This window comes from Chelonus insularis, unplaced genomic scaffold (assembly GCF_013357705.1).
Source record: "Chelonus insularis isolate UGA/USDA-ARS -01 unplaced genomic scaffold, ASM1335770v1 contig_3_pilon, whole genome shotgun sequence".
Classification (NCBI taxonomy): domain Eukaryota; kingdom Metazoa; phylum Arthropoda; class Insecta; order Hymenoptera; family Braconidae; genus Chelonus; species Chelonus insularis.
The window spans coordinates 2,873,489-2,893,290 of record NW_023276556.1 but is presented as its reverse complement, the minus strand read 5'-3'; the positions used below and the strand labels follow the sequence as shown (position 1 = coordinate 2,893,290).

The 19,802-nt window shown below is 32.2% G+C and overlaps 2 protein-coding genes across 4 annotated transcripts; both read left to right on the top strand.

Moving 5' to 3' along the window:
- The first annotated feature begins 6,719 nt into the window (after positions 1 to 6,719).
- On the top strand, positions 6,720 to 9,802 carry LOC118068695 (zinc finger protein 2-like). Of its 2 annotated transcripts, none has more exons than XM_035086316.1 (3): positions 6,720 to 8,018; positions 8,161 to 8,269; positions 8,339 to 9,802. In XM_035086316.1, exons 1-3 carry the CDS (start codon positions 6,862 to 6,864, stop codon positions 9,140 to 9,142), a joined length of 2,070 nt encoding a protein of 689 aa, XP_034942207.1. In that variant the 5' UTR covers positions 6,720 to 6,861; the 3' UTR covers positions 9,143 to 9,802. The 2 variants fall into 2 exon arrangements, with proteins under 2 accessions (XP_034942207.1, XP_034942206.1); XM_035086315.1 differs by having other exon boundaries at positions 8,110 to 8,269.
- Positions 9,803 to 10,992: 1,190 nt separating this feature from the next.
- Positions 10,993 to 16,404, top strand: Ypel (Yippee-like). Of its 2 annotated transcripts, XM_035086331.1 has the most exons (6): positions 10,993 to 11,244; positions 13,220 to 13,658; positions 15,032 to 15,418; positions 15,518 to 15,561; positions 15,644 to 15,752; positions 16,070 to 16,404. In XM_035086331.1, exons 3-6 carry the CDS (start codon positions 15,317 to 15,319, stop codon positions 16,157 to 16,159), a joined length of 345 nt encoding a protein of 114 aa, XP_034942222.1. In that variant the 5' UTR covers positions 10,993 to 11,244; positions 13,220 to 13,658; positions 15,032 to 15,316; the 3' UTR covers positions 16,160 to 16,404. The 2 variants fall into 2 exon arrangements, with proteins under 2 accessions (XP_034942222.1, XP_034942221.1); XM_035086330.1 differs by lacking the exon at positions 13,220 to 13,658.
- Positions 16,405 to 19,802: the final 3,398 nt, after the last annotated feature.

The following is a 19,802-nucleotide window of genomic DNA, read 5'->3' as shown; positions in this document are numbered from 1 at the left end:
AGTAATTCCTGAAAAACGTAATGATTTAATAAATATGAGTGAGACTACTGAGTTAATCGGTGCAATTGGCGTGTTTCGAGTACCGCGAAATTTGTGGGGTCGCGACTGAGGTTATCCCTCGGCAAATTCCAAAGGCCATCAGTGCCCGAAATATATCGGTCTAGCTTCGTGTCCACAATTTTCAACTGCACCACAGCTTTAGAGAAGTAGGATCAAGGCAGCTGACAAACACTTTTTTTTTAATTCTAGTTATAAGTTTGTTTTATTAACCCAATGAATATTATTAATACAAAATAATTATTAAGAAAATATCAAATTTTTTGGAAAATTAATTAATTAATAATGAATCTTCAAGCATATTCCTAATTATTTAATCAAAGAATCGATTATTAATTTAAGATATGTTTTCAGAATTTCTAGTAATTAAAATTATTCATTAATTGATTAATTATTGAATTATGCATTCAAGATAATAAAACATCATGACATGCTCCTTCATTTTATATATTTTTTTTTCTCTTCCTATATTCTTTCCCTAAAATAATATTTTTATTGAATATCATTTACACTTAATATAAAATCAACAAATGTTTATTTATTGAACAAAAAAAAAAGAAAAAAATTATAAATATTCTAAAAAAATGAACTGACTCAGCATAATGCGACGATGTTAGTTACTTTACCTAAATTTCTAGACCTTTGAAAAAAGGAAATCAATCAAAATAAGAGAATACTTTGATGACAGGGGCTGGAAAGCGTTAAACGTTGGAAAAAAATCTAAAAGACTAAACCCTGCGCGCCTAATTAATTTTTATAGCTCGTTTCAAGCCGGTCTCCAGAGTCTCAGACGCATGATACATTCCATGAGTGAATCCTGTGAGACCACCGAGTCCCTTTTACCTTGTAACATACAGAAAGATTCCGGTGCGATTGTCGCATGAGTCAGAACATCCAAGTTTTTTTTCTTGAATGCAAAGTTCATCTCCAACCACCGGAGACGTTTAAAGAAGCGATAAAAAATAAAATAAAAGAGCTTAAATTTTTTTCTATCAGTCAAAGCAAAGTTTCTGGGTCACCATCTGTTTCCTATATACATTCGTGAATATATATGGATACGTACGTATGTACGCTACTTAAATATTTTCAAATGACATAGATGTCGACGAAGGCCTAGAAACTTCGACGTTTACAGATGAGGTTGTCCGGGACATCAGCCAATAATAAGTTCAATGTTCAACGACCTAAAGAAGAATAAAATGAATTACATCTAATACAAAGATTTAAAATAATTAAAAAATTATATTTATTGATTAATTTAGTGTCAGTTATTTATTTTCATCTTTGTCTTTTTATTTATTTGATGTTGATAATTATTTTTATGAATTATGTCAATTACATTCATTATTTATTCAATTAGAGTTGAATTTTCTTTTATGTTTGGAGTTATTGATCAATGAACTTTAATTATTTCTATTTTCTAATTTTTTTAACTAAAAAATATTTATAGCTGAAAAATTATTGATTGGCCATTTTTAGGAATAATTGAAAAAGTATGAGAAATTAGTTCTGCGAAGCTGCTGTTATAACATGATCCATGATCAATCAATTCTTCATGCTCTTCAAACTAAAATAAGGAAAATTTATCTCCATTCTTATTGATACTTTTTAACGGATATTACATCACAGTTTTAGTAGAATCTAGGATAAATAAAAATCATGGTTTGCTTAAAAAGCAAACGAAAAATTTCTCATCAAACAAAAGAAACCAAAAAGATATAATTTGTCCAGCTTCTCAAGACCTCTTGAAGGGCTGTAGTGGTGCCCCATTGATTGCAATACATAATTTCTATTGACAGAAAGAGGGAATGAAAATATTTTATGGTCAAATAAATTTGGGTATATAACGGGAAAGCATAGAAATGTAAACAATAGAATAGAATTTTTCTAATCATCATCACCACTGTCATCATCACGTATAGATTTGTAGGAATGTGTATGTATATGGAACAGATGAAATAGACGACTTAGTCAGAGGATAGCACATAAATTTGAAGAGGGTGTCATAGTAAAGTTGGCCCCATCTGGAAGAGATCTCTTGAGGGGTGAACAATTGAGTACCTCTCTGGAGAACTTGAGTTTTTTTCTTACTCACTTATGACTTTATATTTCCATCCCTCTTAAACTTACACTCTTTCCATGTAACTCCAGAGTCATATAACTGGAGAATACAATAGACCGCACGCCATTTTCACCACATCTATTCTTCCTACCTAACTATTAATTTTTGCGACTCACAAATTCTTCGGCAAAAGTATGGATGAAAGGAATAGCACTGGCAAAAGTTGGTTGAATTTCTTTTTTTTTCTTCCGTTTTTGCTTTATGTCTTTAGTGTCTTTTTCCATTCCTCGCTTATACATCTTTCATTGGAGCTTTGACTATTACTGGAGCAACGCCGGAGAACCGTGAAAAGACGAGGTAAAAATTCAAGAGTCGAGTGAAGCTCATGGGAAGTAATCAATTACACTCAGGGAATGAGAGAAAAGCGAGTATGAGGTTTGGCTTTTATACTGTGATGCACGGACCAAGTATAAAAGTTTATCTCTAGTTTTAGCGGCTTTTACTAAGCGCGAAAACCGACCTTGGAACTTTGCCAATCGGCCCACGATCTTTTCTATGCCAGAAACAGTCTAAGTCAATGAACACGAGGCACATTCTAGAGTTGCATAATTTTTATCATCGTGATTTAGCTAACTGATTTATAACCATTTTCACTTGGTTATTTTGATTTTCATAACATCTTAATAAAATAATCATTCAAGATTTTCAAATCATAATAAACATGTTCACAAAATATTATAAACGAAAATGAAGTTAATTCATTAGAAATAATCAGTTAGAGAAAAATTAGCTCTTCCATGTCACTATTTTCCTATATTCTGGATGAAATAGAAATGAATTTTTGATAAAAGTATATTTAATCTTTATCATGATTCAATAAAACAAGCAAAATAATGATCAGAAGAATACTAATAATAAGTACAAAAAGAAATAATTGAACTGAAGAAATTCGTTACACATTCATGGTTATTTAATTAAATACAAAGTTCTCTTGAATTTTGGGAATTTTATACGCTTCTCAATAGAACGAAAATTACCCAATTGTGTCATGTTTGATTTTGGTCCCTTGAATGTGCTCTCCAAACACAGTCGTTAAGCTTAAAAATGTCCTGCAATTCGATCCTAATTTTGGTTGAGGATTTTATTGACCATGAAGATTGTAACATGCTTGCATTTCGGATATGAACATCACATTGAAAGATGCGACGAGCCATGCATGACACCCCTCTTCTATTGGTCCTGATGTTCAGGGATGCTTTTATACTCATGTTGTACCAGTTATAATCGATAAAAAAAAAGAAAGAATAAAAGAGTAGGACATGAAAAATCAAAATGCGTTTTATTTTGCGATTTTTATTGTGTTTCGAGGGACCCAGGAAAAACTTTGAAGCATGAATTATTCGATAAGCATCTCATAAATTCCCTAAAGCAACGTCAAACAAGAGTCGAATTTACATCAAAGCAAAGGTACATTTTTAATGAATCTCGGGAGAATTGGCTCTCTGACACATTTGTCGATAATAGAACGCCTAATTTTAATGAAGAATTGTTTAATTATTGATAAAGTAGTAGCTTTTAAAATTTAGAAATCTAAAAAGCAAAACATAGTGTTAGGGAAAAGAGTATAAAAAAAAATAAGAAAAAAAAGAAGGATATTATAGGACTCAAGAATAAAGCGATGAAGAACAGGTGGTTTAGCTGACGTATTCAATGTTATCTCTCGCTGTTCGTTATTACAATGGATTGACTCGTAGCTCTGCAACTTTTCTGAATAGTTTGCTTTGCATTCACTACATTTCTACATTTAAAAATTCAGACAATATTAATGTTCAGTATAAAAGATATTTAATAGTAATGATGCATTCAAATTTTGTTTACTTGTCTATTGTACTATTAAATAATTTGATTCTCAGGCTTTTAATTTAGTTATTTTTATAATTTCAAATTTATATATGTATAATTGTACATTTAAATAATAAAAGATAATTTTATCTAATAAGTTTTAATCTTCAGCCGAAAATCTAAATAAGTATTGATGAGTATCTTCACCTCTTTTTTATTTTTCTAAAAACTTTCTCATCTTGAATGAAAACAAAATAGGAGAAGAATATTTTATGACTTAAGATCACCATCATAATCTTATTGAAAGACGCTGTTTGAGTCTTTTATTATCTAATCTGATGTATATCAGTATATTAAAATCTTTAAAATGATTGTGAATAATTTTTAATCTTATTCACATGTATATATATCACTCATCAGATATACGAAATAAGTGATTACTAGTGTACTTTATACATTTTCTTTATATTCATCAGCAATAATTTTAGTCCCGCTTCTCCTACGGTACTCAGTCCAATCTCCAGCGATTCTTATACACATATTCTATATCATCCTTACCTCCTGCTGATTTTTATTACTCCACCTGAAACCCAGTATAATAAATAACAAATATTTATCGAAAAAAACAAAAAAATATTTAACCACTGAATCGAAATTAATTTACTAGTACCTATATAAGAACAACAATGGTCAAATTCTTGTTCTAAAGAATAATTTAAAATCTCATAAAGTATCAAGACAAGTTAGAATCGAGACTTGTACAATATGCAGATGAGTTTTGATATACTTTTCTATCCCGCAGCGTAATTGATACATACAAATCATCCCAACGGAATTAAAAAAGAGTGTGAGTGCAAGGACCATCATAGTATAGGAGGGTAGATTGGAGACTGTTTGATGTCCATGACGCTCCGGTATCGCCTTTACAGTTCGCTGCACAGGTTTTTCTCTCCCTCTGGGTCCACTGCAGTCTAGTCTAGTAAAGAAAAAAAAAGTTATCATTGTTTCAACCGACTGAAAGTAAAAAGCGTTAAAACTTTTCTGAATAAATAACTAGATAACGGGAAATACATTAGTATATTTCTTCTTCCATTGAATCATCATCATTTATTTTTATAGTTCATCAGATGTGAAACATTCCGAGGTTCTAATTCCATTGACAATTCTTAGGTTAGTTGTCAAAGTGAGAAATTAATACCAAATTTAAAAAGTAACTGTGAAGTTTTGAATGATAAAATTCACTTATGCATATTTTGCGTTTTTTTTGTAAATACAAATTTTATTTAATTTATCTTTGCCTGCATTAATCGATTTAATACATTTAAATAACAATCGATTATAAGTCGCTCCCTTTTTAACCGATCGAGGTTATGTTTAGTTCTATATATAATTGTAGAGGTCCCCATTACTTTTGTGCAAATTTTGATGTTCCGATGATAAAAAATAAAATAAATTTATAAAAAATCAATTAATTAATTTTTATGGAAGGAAATTATAAAGAAACATAAGTATTTGTGTTATGAAAAAAATTATATCGTAATGGAATTATTGGAAATGTCATCGCTCTTGTGAAATTTTTTGGTTATAAAGTAAATAAAAAAGTAATGTAATTATTCGTGCGGGTTTTTATTTACAATGAGGTTATGAAAAAATTAAAGGAAACAAAGAAAAAATGAGAGAGCATGTAAAAAAATTCAAATTTAGCGGGATTAATAAAAAGATGGCGTTAAAGGAATATAAAAGAGAAAAAGAGAATAAAAGAGAGAGAAAGAGAAAGGAAAGTGAGGCAGTGGTGCCACCGCGAAAGTATTGGATGACGTACTGCACGCCAGATTGCTCCCTCCAAAAAGATATCCAAATTGGCAGCATTGTTTTTTGGTAGTTTACAAATAAAATGGCCGATATATGAGGGTATTTTATATGGAGATATAAAATATGCAATTTACGTAAAATTAATGACCATCGGTAGAACGTGGAGTAGTGCTCGCGACAAGTATTGGTCGCGTAAAGTGTCCTGATATAGTGCATAGTATCAGTGATAGTGCGGGAGTGCCGTGAGAAGAAGGTGGAGGTTGTCTTTTTCCGTCGGTTGCCGTCGTGAGACGCCGCGGGGCCCTCGCAATACCGAAACGGAGAATCACTCACACGGTCGTGGTGTCTCCAATACACGCAAGAAAAATATAACGTGGGTAAACGAAGAATATATATCCTTTTTTTGTGTACCATTGGCGCGCATGGTGGCGCGGCAAATATACAAATAAGACTGCATTTATATTCTTTGGCAGGTGAATAAAAGGTTTTACCTTCGCAACATCACGGAGACGAGATCTTGAGGTGGACACGAGTGCAAGTTTATAGTGGCCGTCTGGCGGGCAACGCGAATCGACGTGAGACATAGTGCTCACCTTCAGGGCTTGCCCTGAACCACCACGCGCCTTGTCACGAGTAGAAGGATAGCAGCGTCCCGTGTAGGGACGCAGATATGATACCCACGAACGAATATCACAGCCGAGATACTGGAGTGTGACGGGTACATCTACCTGGAGCCGCTCAAGATATTTCCCGCCGACCAATTCGTCGTTGTGGAACGAGTCGGCGCGGACGATGCGTTGACAGAGAGCGAGGTGCGAACAAGTAGCACGGTGGCCAGTGAAAGTGATCCTGATCACGCTACCCTAGCCAATATGTGCACAACCCCTGGCAATGCCGGCACAGGTTTTGGGTATGCGTGGTCATTTGGTCCTGGTACAGAAACCAGGGATAATGCACAAGGGGAATTGACAGCAAACATTAACTACGCTGTCAACAATAATCAAGATCAGGGTACCAGTCAAAAGATTCAGATTGATGTTAAACCAGCTAAAATCATCAATAGCACAGGAAGAAGAGCGGTGTTTACAATGAATGAGAGCTGTCAGCAAACACCAACATCTCATAGCCATACTGGAGCTCATAATCAAACGCATGTCACTCATGCACGAGTGAAAAAACATTCTGACGTTTTCACGCTTACCTGCGATAAGGGTGGATGCAACTGTGATGCAGCACACTCGACACCGGCTTCTACAACTCTCTTTCCTAATGCTTTAGTTTTTACTACTACGGGTGATAAACATGCCATGAGCAAACCTTTTATGACACCAATCGGGCCGCTTCAACTTACTGCTGAAGAGTGCAATGAAATATTGATGAAAAGAGCTGCGGCTGCTTCGAATCAAGCTAGCGCTAACAATGTATCTACGAGTCAGACTGATACAACAGCACACTTTGGCCACGTGCTCACTCACGTCAACACCACACAGATAGATACTAAGATTAAACAACAGCAGGACATGGGAAGTCAAGCACGCGTGCCAAAGGAGAGGCCTTATTCATGCTCTGAGTGTGGTAAATCTTTTCTCCTTAAACACCATCTTACTACTCATGCGAGGGTTCATACAGGAGAAAGACCTCACATCTGTGTCCATTGTGGCAAAAGTTTTGCGCACAAACATTGTCTACATACTCACCTCTTGCTCCATAGCGCCGAGAGACCATACCAGTGTCGGGAATGTAAAAAATCTTTTACTCTGAAACATCATCTGGTTACGCACACACGTGTACACACGAGAGAACGGCCGTTTGTTTGTCAAGAGTGTGGTAGAGCTTTCCCGCTAAAACGTCATCTAGTTACACATAGCAAGTTTCATTCAGGAGAACGACCATTTGTTTGTTCTGAATGTGGTGAATCTTTTTCTCAAAAAGACCACCTTACTATGCATTCGCGCTTCCATGGCAGTCTCCATCCTTTTGTGTGCTCTGATTGTGGGGCAACCTTCCAGAGAAAATTCGAGCTTGTCAATCACGGTCGTCTTCATGGTCGAGTTCCACACTCTTGTACTGTATGTGGAAAAGAGTTCCTGCAAAAAAGAACGTTGCTGGCTCACATGCGTCTTCATACTGGAGAAACTCCATTTGCCTGTACTGTATGTGGTGATGCTTTTGCTAGGAAGGTAGATCTGGTGACTCATTCCAAGATGCACAACACTATCATTGATGACAAGACCATTACGTGCAGGTATTTATTTTATTATTTTATTCTTTTTTAATTCCGCCAAAATAACACTGGCGGAAGATAAAAAACACCGTCCCTCTCTTTCTTCCCTCAGGGAATGTGGCTTGGACTTTTCTAATCAGGAAGCACTTACTTTACATTTGAGGTTACATGGTGGTGACAGGACTCTTGTGACGGATTTGTGTGGATTGGCAGCAGCTTTTCAACAAACACCAGGTCATTTTCTATCACAAAATACCACTGGAACTCAACACGTATGTATTTATATTATTTTATACAATATCATGAAAATTGAAAAAAATAACTTTAAATATTTTTTTCAGATAAATGGACCAACAATCAATAATCCTGGAGTGAGTCACATGCAATGTGCAACTCAAACATCACCCCCAGCTGGACCGAAACCCAAACCTCACTTGTGTCCTGATTGTGGTCGTGGATTCGCTCAGAAACACGGGCTATCTCAACATCAACGGCGTCATACTGATGGCAGTTGTCATATAAGATCGCATGTCTGTGATAAATGCGGCAAAGCTTTCTTCCAAAAGAACCATTTATTGTTACATCAACGTCAGCATATGGATCCACCTCCAAGTATACTAAGACAACAACAAAGATTAGCTGCTCAAGCTGCTGCTCAAGCTCAGCAACAAAATCAACAACAAAATCAAGTTCAACAACAATCACAACAGCCTCAACAACAATCGCAACAGCAACAAAACCAACAACAAGCCCAGCAAGTGCAGCAACAAGTGCAACAGGCACAGCAAGTTCAACAATCACAACAAAATCAACAACAAGTGCAAACAACTCAACAACAACAAGTGCAACAGCAGCAGGCCCAACAGCAAGTTCAACAACAAAATCAGCAGCAGGCCCAACAACAAGTGCAACAACAATCTCAACAATCACAACAAACGTGTAATGTTGATACTAAAACTATTCAGTTGCAAGCAATACAACAACAAGTTCAACAGCAGGTTCAACATCAACAGCAGCAGCAGCAGCAGCAACAGCAACAACAGCAGCAACAGCAACAGCAGCAGCAGCAACAACAACAGCAGCAAGCGCAACAACAGGTGTGCTCAGTGGACGCAAAAGCAATACAATTGAATGTCACTATGTGAAATAACTATAAAAATAGTGAATGGAATGAAGGCTATGACGACTGTGACTTTGACGAAGACGATGACTTTGAATCTAAAAATCGTGATAATCATGATGGTGATGACAATGAAGATGCACCCCTCAATGCGCACTTGGCTGCAACCCACTGCACGCACTTTTCTTGTACTAACATTACACCCTAGTTATATATTTATTAAATATATTTAGAAAGAAAGAAACAAAAAAATCAAGAAAGAATCAGGCATAAAGTAATCGATTTTATTACAAGAGTATATATATATATATAAACAAATTATACATATATTATTCTAATTATGTATAAGGCTTGTAACAAGAAAAAAATAAAATAACCATATATTAGTGTTTTACATATACTTTTAATCTATCATTTGATTTTTTAGAATATATGTAAAATGGAAAATAAGTACTAAAAACAAAGATATGCGTTGATAAAAAAAGTGAATGAATAATAATAAACAAAAATTAGTTGCCTTATCAAAATGATATAAAACTTTTAAAGATATATTATTAACTATTTGATTTTTGATGCAAACGATAACAAAAGAAACGCGCAAAAATGCATCATGTTATTTTTCATTCTTAATTTTTATTTGTAGAATACAAATTTATAAAGAAAAATGAAAACAAAATATACACATTGAATAAATAACTACAATTATACGTGAACATTTTATCCTAATCCTCATCTAGGATAAGCAGACCAATCAGTTTTCTGGATTATATTAAGTAAATATACAAATCAAAAGAATTGGAGCGGAGTTGAAATTGAAATGATATCTTTTTTTTTAGATAAATATTTTCAAACAGATCTTTTTTTTCTTTCATCGCAGAATGATGTTTGATGCATGTATCTGTTTTGGAGGAATTCAGATGCTTTTCGTTGGTCTATTTGTCCTACCTCAAACTATTTTGAATTCACTTTCTTTGAACGACTTGGAGATTTATATAGATAATTTCCTACCAATTCTCAGGTAGTTCTGAAATTGTTGTATATATATATATACACGACATTTATATGTGTAAATATATACAGATATACATATACATTCTATAGAGAAAGGATTCTCGGTTAGAGATGGAGTAACAGGAACGACTCAAATAGAAACAGAGAGTGAGAGATCGACAGCAAGAAAGGAAGAAAGGAACAGGTCATCCCGTACTTGCCGCGCGAGTTTCGATGTAGGCTATGTCAAGTAACCCCTACATAAAGGAATCTATCGCGCGGCTTTTGCGTCATTCGTTCTAACACGAATCGTCAATGACAGCAACAAAGTTGATGCATGGCTATTTGAGAGCTTAAAGAACAAAGGGCTTTAAATTTTCCCAAACTTAAATCTACTCCAAAACATATAGAACATTAAAAATTATTGGTTATACATTTTTTTCAAAATAATATGATTTCAATTATAATAATAACTCATAATGGAGTATTTAAACAGGAGTTGATGTCATTTAAATAATAAACAAAAAGTTAAATGAACAAGTTGATAATTAAATTAAAAATTGGTGTAACTTGGAGTGATAGTATAATTGAAATGTTTTATTTTTATAAAAATAAATGAGGAAGTTATTTATTGACATTTGAATTTATAAAAAATGAGTAATCATCGAAGTTTCGTGATTTTCTTTGTTCTATAGAAAAAAATTGCTCGAGGCTTACCAAGTTGTGTGTAACCTCGCTGTGATTAACGCCACCTTATGACAATGTCCGGAAGCTTCCGGAGCGCAGCACGCTTGCGCAGTAGAGAGTTCGTCCCGCCTGCGAACCGAAATAAATCGAAGTATTCATATTGGCCGCAAGCGTGCAAGAGAGATCGCAAGACGTGGGAAAATAGAAGAGAGAAGGAAAACACGAGCGCGGCCTCATCGGTTGGCACTCTGTCGCTGGCCAGAGTGCTGTCGTTGAACGTGAAGGCAAGTAGAGAGACTGCGCTACTGCAGCTTGTAGTGATGATCAAAACGAGTTGTTGTTTTTCGTGTCCAATGCGAGCAAGAAGCTGTGATTCGCGTTGAAGACAACGGATTATTCAACAGTGATTATCAACGCTGCTAACTGCTACTACTACGGATGCATATGGAGGTGCGTAAATACATTAATTTGATCGAGAAAATACACGCGTCTTTGTTTAGTTTTGACACAACACGCCGCGTCATATACAGTTCATCACATACCATACCTTGACAAATCAGGCCATTTTGCTGATTCCTAAGACTTCTGATCCATTAGATAACATTTCTTGAAGGTATCTAAACCATTTTTAGACTCACTCAATAAAAAATACCCCCAAGACTGTTGTTCAATTTCCCACCAAGTCGAAACGCAAAAAGAAATGTCTTGCTTGCGTCTTACTCGCTTACTACGCAATTCAATCATTTTTTAGAGCTTCTTACTTGATATTAGCTTGACAAATAGTATAAATATCATTAGTTTACTTCTAAATGTATCCAATTATTTATCGAATAATGCATGACTCTTTGTCTCACTTTAACAAATCGATGTGGGAGATCTTGTCGTCATATTCCGACCTCGTCTTTCTCTCCGGCCATAGTTGTGCTGTCTCTTTCACTCCCTCGCTACGGATTTGTATACACTCTCAGCTGATAGGGACCTGTGTCAGCTGCCCCGGAGTTAAGAGAATGAGTGAGTGAGAAAGAAAACATTAGTAAGAGAGAGACCATGAGTTCCTTACTCTGGAAGCTATACTTTTTTTCTTTTCCTTCCCTTTTTCCTCCCCCCCTTTTTTGTCCCTTTTTTCATTTTATCACTATTTCTCTCACATAAATTATCCCCAGTCATGGGTTTGATTGTTATTCTTTACCTGCAGTTCTCCATTTCATCTATTCCAACTGTCACGTCTGCTGCTACTTCTGCTTTTCCATACGCTTTCATACTCCGTTTGTCAATTGACATTAATGCTTGTCCTCTCAGCAACTGAGTCCTACTCTAGATTCGCGACCTAGATCCACCGAAATTCATTCACTCAATTCCCCACGTCCTCTTTTTTTACGCTTATTCTATTGTCTGATATCAATGTAAACCAACATGAGAAATGATAACATTCATTTGCAAGATAGTTGTGATAATAATAATCCTTTGTTTTGTATACAAAAGCACAGCTGATTTCAAGACATGGCGCTTGTATCGCGACCTACGACCTTATCAGTATATAAAACCAAGATCAAATCTTGTACGATCAATACAGCTTATATGAATTACTCTGTGATAATCGACATGCGCGATTTACCACTTCTTCGTATATACATCATGGATGTTGCTAGGTTGTATCAAATTGTTACCTTCTTCTACTCTTCTCTGTCGTCATTCATTCAAATTAGACATTCAGGTGGTCAATTAATTTCCTACTGTTATTCACTTCACTGATGTTGTTACGAAACTTCATTACTAAGACATTAAAAACCTGAAAAAAAAAACATTATCATTAAATATCATCAATGAGATTTTTAATTTTACTCTTTAACTCATTTATAGTTCGTCCACCTCTTTATTAAATTATTTTATTAACTTTAACTCTTGAAAAATATAATGTCATTGGCCTCCTTACTTATTTCCTTTGTTTCTAACTACAGAACGTAGTATATAGTAATACTTCTCGCTGGGAAAATGATGCTCAGAAAAAACTTCAGATTGTAAGATATAGAAATCGATAAGTTACTTTGATTAATCTTTACCTTTTATATCAGTGTTTATATTGTTGTTTTTCTTTATTTGATTCTGTTATATAAATAATTATTTATTTTTGAGATAAGTAATAAACAATCATTGATTATTATTGATTTTATTTTTATTTCAGCCTTATTTTTGCTAATAAACGTGTTCAATAAATTAGAATGAGTAACATCTTATTGTTCGCAGATAATTGTTATTGTAAAGTTATATAATGATGAAAAAAATAACAAAAGAATATTGAAAGTAAATATTGTGAATCGATAAAACTGTTGGATAAACTCCAGATCGAATTTAATGCAAAAAAAAAAAGAAACAAAATTAGAATACATTTTCTTTTTTTACTTTTTCATGTCTTCGTGGAGGTTAGTTGTTGGCTAATATTCCAAGTGCAATCATTGGAACAATAAGAAAAAACAATTTTGAAACAGAACAACAAACATATATTGTGAAGCATAAATGTTTCATATACTATTGGATAATTGATTCACCACGAGGTACCCTTGGCTCATTTTTATTTTCACATTTGTCAGAAATCGATGGGGTACAATGGGTGGCCTTGAGCCATCACTCAACGTAAAAAGATAAGTGGAAAAGGTGAAAAAGGTTATTTTTATCGATAAGCAAAACTATTTCGTTTTATGTTATATTGAAATAGAATATATATATATAGGAAAGTATAAACTCAACGTCTTCATATTTTTTCCTAGAGCTCTTCATTCTTTCATCATCATTACTTGTTCAACTTTCATTGTATAAAATGTCGAAAAATTTTGTATCATCAACTCACAAAGAAGCATTAACTTGAAGTGAGTAAAATCAAAGATATCTTTGAAAATTCATCAAATATATTTGCATTGTTTAAAATTTGCACGTTATCATTAAATGTGACAATGAAAAATTTTTGAATTTCAATTACATATCCATATTCATTCATTTTATTCATTAAATTTAATTGTGCCTAATTTATCAACTGATTTGGATTAATTGAGAAAGTAAATACATTTCATTAATACTTTTTTTTATTCTTATTAGCAATAATAAACATTTCATTACTGAATCAACATAAAGTATTAGTAAACGAAAGAATGAAAACATTCGAAATAAAAACTTGAAAAAATTGTATTTGATCATTAGATCTTTATTTCTACTGCATTAAAAATTTATTTTCTTTGTTTAAGACGATGTTTTTTTTTGTTTGAACAGGTGTTTGAATGTGATAATTTAAATGTTAAATAAACAAAACATTAATGATTCAATACTGCGCACTTTTATCTTTGTCGTACGATAGTAATCTTGAAATAATTTATCCAATGATAAAATGTATCACGTACTTTTTATTTTTGCTTTATCTTTCTTTAATTAAATCATTTGTCTATCGAACTTGAACTTATCAGCCTTGAAGAATAATATACAGCTTTTAAAACAAAAAATTTTATTGCTAAATTAGAGAAAAAAGTCTTGATTTATGTTTAAATATTTTCCTATTCCTCTTGTGATTATGATAATTTATTCAGAGTTGTATTTTCATTCCATTTCATTTGAATAAAAAAAAACCAACTTTCAAACTTGAATACCATACATAATCTTCTATTGGTTCGTTATCAAAGATATTTATATGAAATATCTTAGTGTTAATTGTTTAGAATTATTATTGGGTATAAGCTAGCTCCGTTATTTTTTAACGTCTTCGATTATCGAAAATATTGATATTCATCAATTGTACATAAATGTTTATGGATCGACATTTACTGGATATAAGCATTTATTATTTCTAGTAAAATTTACAAATAGGTAATTACTTCTAATCAGGGTATTTGATTAGTTATGTTTATTGATTTAATGTGACATTATATTAATGATTAAATAATAGCTGTTTATTATAGACCTCTTGTCGTTAATTGTCTTCGTAATTATTATTCAACAGAATATATTGTATAATCTAATCTAATATTGAGTACATTAAATACTATTAGTAATAATGATTTTGTATCCTAATTAGAGATAAAAATATTAATTATGTACAAATTATTAATTTTGAAAACATAAATATTTTCTATTTCTTTGAAAGATTATCCATTATTTTATGATATGTACAAAAATAAAATGACTAAGATAAAAAAAACATTATATCTCTTATCAAAGAATGAATTCTAAAAACCAATTAAAATTTTTGTTATAGGTGTCCCCGAACCGGCGCTGCCTGAACCAGCTTAACAGCTGATCGGAGTACGAGGCGGCGGTGAACGGGGCCACAATTGCACCACCACCCCGCGTTGGAAAAACTTGAAAAATTCGTTGACCACAATATTGATCGATGGTGGATCAATAGGAAATTGGAAGGAATTAATCAATTAAAATAAATACATTTTAATATAAATACAAATAATAAAATTCGCGAATTTAATATCTTCAATCGAGAGAGCACTCAGAGACAACAGTTAACTTGATTACAATTTGATTAAACATGGTCAAAACTTTTCAAGCTTATCTGCCCTCCTGCCATCGCACTTACTCGTGCATACACTGCCGTGCTCATCTCGCAAATCATGACGAACTCATTTCTAAGGTAATTGATTAAATATTTAATTAAAGACAATGCTAATCACATATAGCCTTCAGCTATTTTAGCTAATATGCGAATTTCCGCCTTCTCTTTCTGTTTCAGTCCTTCCAAGGCAGCCAAGGTCGTGCCTACCTCTTCAATTCCGTGTAAGATATCTATACATCAACAGTAGATTTAGCTATTGCACACGCAAACAAATGTATTATTAAATTATTATTTTTTTATTAGGGTTAACGTAGGGTGCGGGCCGGCCGAAGAGCGAGTTCTGTTAACTGGCCTTCATGCCGTTGCTGATATTTATTGCGAATGCTGTAAAACGACTCTTGGTTGGAAATATGTAAGTAAATTATAGGATTAAAATGAAATGAATGGATAAGGCAGCATAATTCAAATATTTTTTTTAGTAGATTAAAAAAAATCGTTAAAAATTTTTAAGTGTTACAAAAAAATTTAGAGAACGGCTTAAAATTAATATTTAAAAAAAAATGAATTATAAATACAATTTTTTATAAATTCTTTTACATATAAAAGTATTCTAAGTATTTAACATAATTGAACAAATAACTTAAAACTCACTTTTAGATAAAGAACATAATTTATTATATATAAAAGAAATGAAGTAAAAAAATTAATGGATATTTTCGATTTTTTCAGGAGCATGCGTTTGAGTCAAGTCAAAAATATAAGGAAGGTAAATTTATAATTGAATTAGCCCACATGATTAAAGAAAATGGATGGGAATGAACCTTGGGACAGGGGGGTAATGACATACCGCCCCTGGTTACTAAAGTCCCATCAACAAAAACTTCAAATAAGGAAAAAAATTTAAAACAAACATAACAATGCCTACAATGTTGTTCTAATATTCAAATGTGCGGCGTCCTATTTTCAAACAACAGCCCTCCTTTGACAAACCACCAACGAAAGTCTGTGATTTCATTTGTGATTTGTAATCTTAGTAATGTTTTTCCGTTCTGGACAATTCATTACCGTTTTTTATTTCTCCAAACGTGAGCTTAATGGACTTATACTTTGGGAGAGTAAAAAACCGGAAATAAAGGATTTCAAAGAATGGAAGGACACTGAAAAATAACTTATGTGACTAATTGACACATAATGATGAGTATTGTAAAGAAATTATTTTTGAGAAGAATAAATCGCGAAGAAATAAAAAAAAGAAACAAATAGAGTAGAAAAAATAATTTTCGCGAAATGATTGAAATAGAGAAACGATTAAACATGTCGGCGATGTTGCTATGGTAAAGATGACGTGCAGAGAAGAGTTAAAATTGAGTAATGGAGTGCCCCTTCTCTTTTTTTTCTCTCGTTCTCTCTCTTTCTATCTTAATCTTGATAAATATTAACAGCCAAGTCGTGACAACGACGTCTTTGGCATACAAATGGATTGTGCGGGGCACTCATGAGTAGTTTATTCAATACAAAATGACAAGGGAAGAAAAATTATCAAATATTGGATGATGTTAATCTGGAAATAAACAAAAAATCCTCTTATCCGCCGGAAGCAGCGCGAATATTCCAAACTGCTGGACTGACTGCCCTGCCTGCCGCATCTATCGTTGGAATTTCACTGCCGATATTCCTAAATAATAATTAAAAAAAAAAAAACAAAAATGAAAATAATACTGTAGCCATCGTTACGGCACAGTTGTAGCCCCAGCGTAGCCTACACTAATTAATGTATTAAAGCCTATATTACAACATTATAGAACTTACAATATAGTTAATAATTATTATAAGAGTACGACTGTGAAAATGTGAATAATTAATTATGTATATTACATAAATATACATAATGATATAAACATGAATTAAAAAACGGGAGACAAAGGAATATAAAAGGTCTGGCAAAGGATTGTAATTGAAAAACGAAAATGTGATCGAGTGTGCTCGCTTGATTCTTATGTTTTCTTACGCCTGCCAAACTATCTGTTTGTCTGCCAGAAAATGCTACTTGGAATACAGTAGTAGAGTTAAATCAAATATGTTATATTATTGATATAATTGTTGTTGATTCTGCAGGATATAGAGTAATTATCAAAGATTAATTTTTCTCATAAATTTTACACTTTATCAAAACAAATTATTTTTCTTTGATTCAAGCGTGTAATAATGTTGGAACTGCGCCTTATTCCCGCGCCATCAAATCAATGAACTTTAAATTGAAAAACAAATCTATCACTGAGGTAATTGCTCATTATTCTTAATATCGATCTCATTTGTAATTAATTAATAAATTAATTAAACTTATTAAATTGAAGTGAGAAGGAATAAGCGGGTCGGCAAAGAGTGTTTTTTCAATTAAATGTTTTTTAAGAATAAATTTTTAATCGAATAGATAAAATTATTCATAATCAAATGGTAAAAGCGTCAATTACTGGGTGTTTATGTCATTGCAATTAATTATAAAATTTTTTATTTCAATTACTGAAATTATTATTAGAATAAATTTTAATGTTAATTGAAATTAGTTGATATATATAATATTAATTATTGTCGTTATTACATTTTAGTAAACATTAAATAATGTATCCAGCCGTTGATACTTTTGTTCAATTAGGGAATTATAATTACGAAATGACAGTGTAATTGAAATATGTTTTATTGATAGTAGAATTTAGTGGTATATTCATTATTATCATTATCGTAGTAACTATTACTACTATTACTACTATGATTATTCTATGATTGAATGTTATTAGAATTGTAATTTACGTATTTGTTGTTTAGTAGAAAGAATTGTGGAGGGCACGTAAGCCGACCCGTAATGTCTTAATATCTTTTTAGATGAAAGAATTTGAAAAGTGCGTGTTACGATAGCTATTCTGTATACATCTATGCTCGCATATCCATGTGATGAAAAATAGATAAATAAAATCGTGTCACTCGATATTGTGCCAATGGCATGAGGACATTAGGATTGGTCAATCATCTATTGGTTAAACAACTCTTATCTGAGCTAAGATGATTATTCAATCATCATGTGTAATAATAAAAGTAAAATTTCGAGTGAAAAATTACGCATATATATGAAAGTGCAACATGTTCTGATTGTGCAGGTCATTTACGAGAGATTGTGAGAGTGCTTGTGGTGGCCTAATCCTCGCTATGTCTCTCGAGAATACTTTTGATATTAATGTGCTGAAAAATGAAACATAAAAAAAAAAATAATAACTTTTCCCTTCCCCTATAATTATTTTTCTGTATTTCGTCTTGATAAAACAAATTGAGTCCACTGACCACGAGTCTATCTTTTTGAAAATTATTCTTTTAGTCATCACTGATGTTTCTATCCACAAAATTCACAGAATTTGCTTTGTAAAACGTATTCGTAATAAAAATATTTCAAAATATTTGTGTTAATTTGATATTTTGTTGATAAGAAAAATAATTATTTTTAATAGGTTTTATTGTTGCAATATCATAATAATAACAAAGAAGAAACAAAACAAAAAAATTTGAAATTATTTTTTATTTAAATAATGTAATCAAGAATATAAAGAAGTTTAATGTTTATAATCTTTGGAATCGTATAATAATAAGAAAATTAAATAATTTCTGAATATTTTTCTTTTGATTCAATCGGTGAATCAATTGCGATTTGGAAGAGAGCACACGCATTTAAGCTAAAAGTTACTGACATAATATTTTTTCACAACAACCAATTAAATATATTCCAAATAATAAATATATTAAAAAATGAAACTTTTTTTATTCTATCAATATATAATAATTATCAATTTTATGTTAAAAATTATTGTTAAATAACGTATATAATACAATATACATATATGATCATTTATTTGTCCAGTAAAACTTTACAATAAAAACAAAACTTTTAAAAATAAAACTAAAAATAAAAAATCAATTTAATTATGCTGCATATGATGATTTAATGATTTTTATATATACATTAAAACATTAATTTCTTTCAATAAATTATTATCTGATATTTATTACCATTATTTTCTTCAAAATATCACTTTTATGTATATCATTATAAATTTTGGCTTCAAATTGATTACATATCTCATAGAGATAAAAAATCCTGAAAAAATTAAGCATGAGATGAGATTGCTCAAAGCATGGCTTGATAGTGGTATTACATATTTAGGCTATTAATTCGCTAATTGTTTACTTTTACTTCTTTTTATATGATCTGAGTCTGGAGTATGTCAATCAGTAAAAAATAACACATACTTTCCCTTTTTCATTTTATTTGATTTCACATATGCAACATTCCCTCTCTTTTCCCATCTCTTACAACTTTACTCTCGTCCTATCTTAGTCTCTGACTTATGTATATGTATTACCATACTGCTTGGTCCACTGGTCTCCAGTCTCAGGCTCAAGTCTGACCTTATTCTTC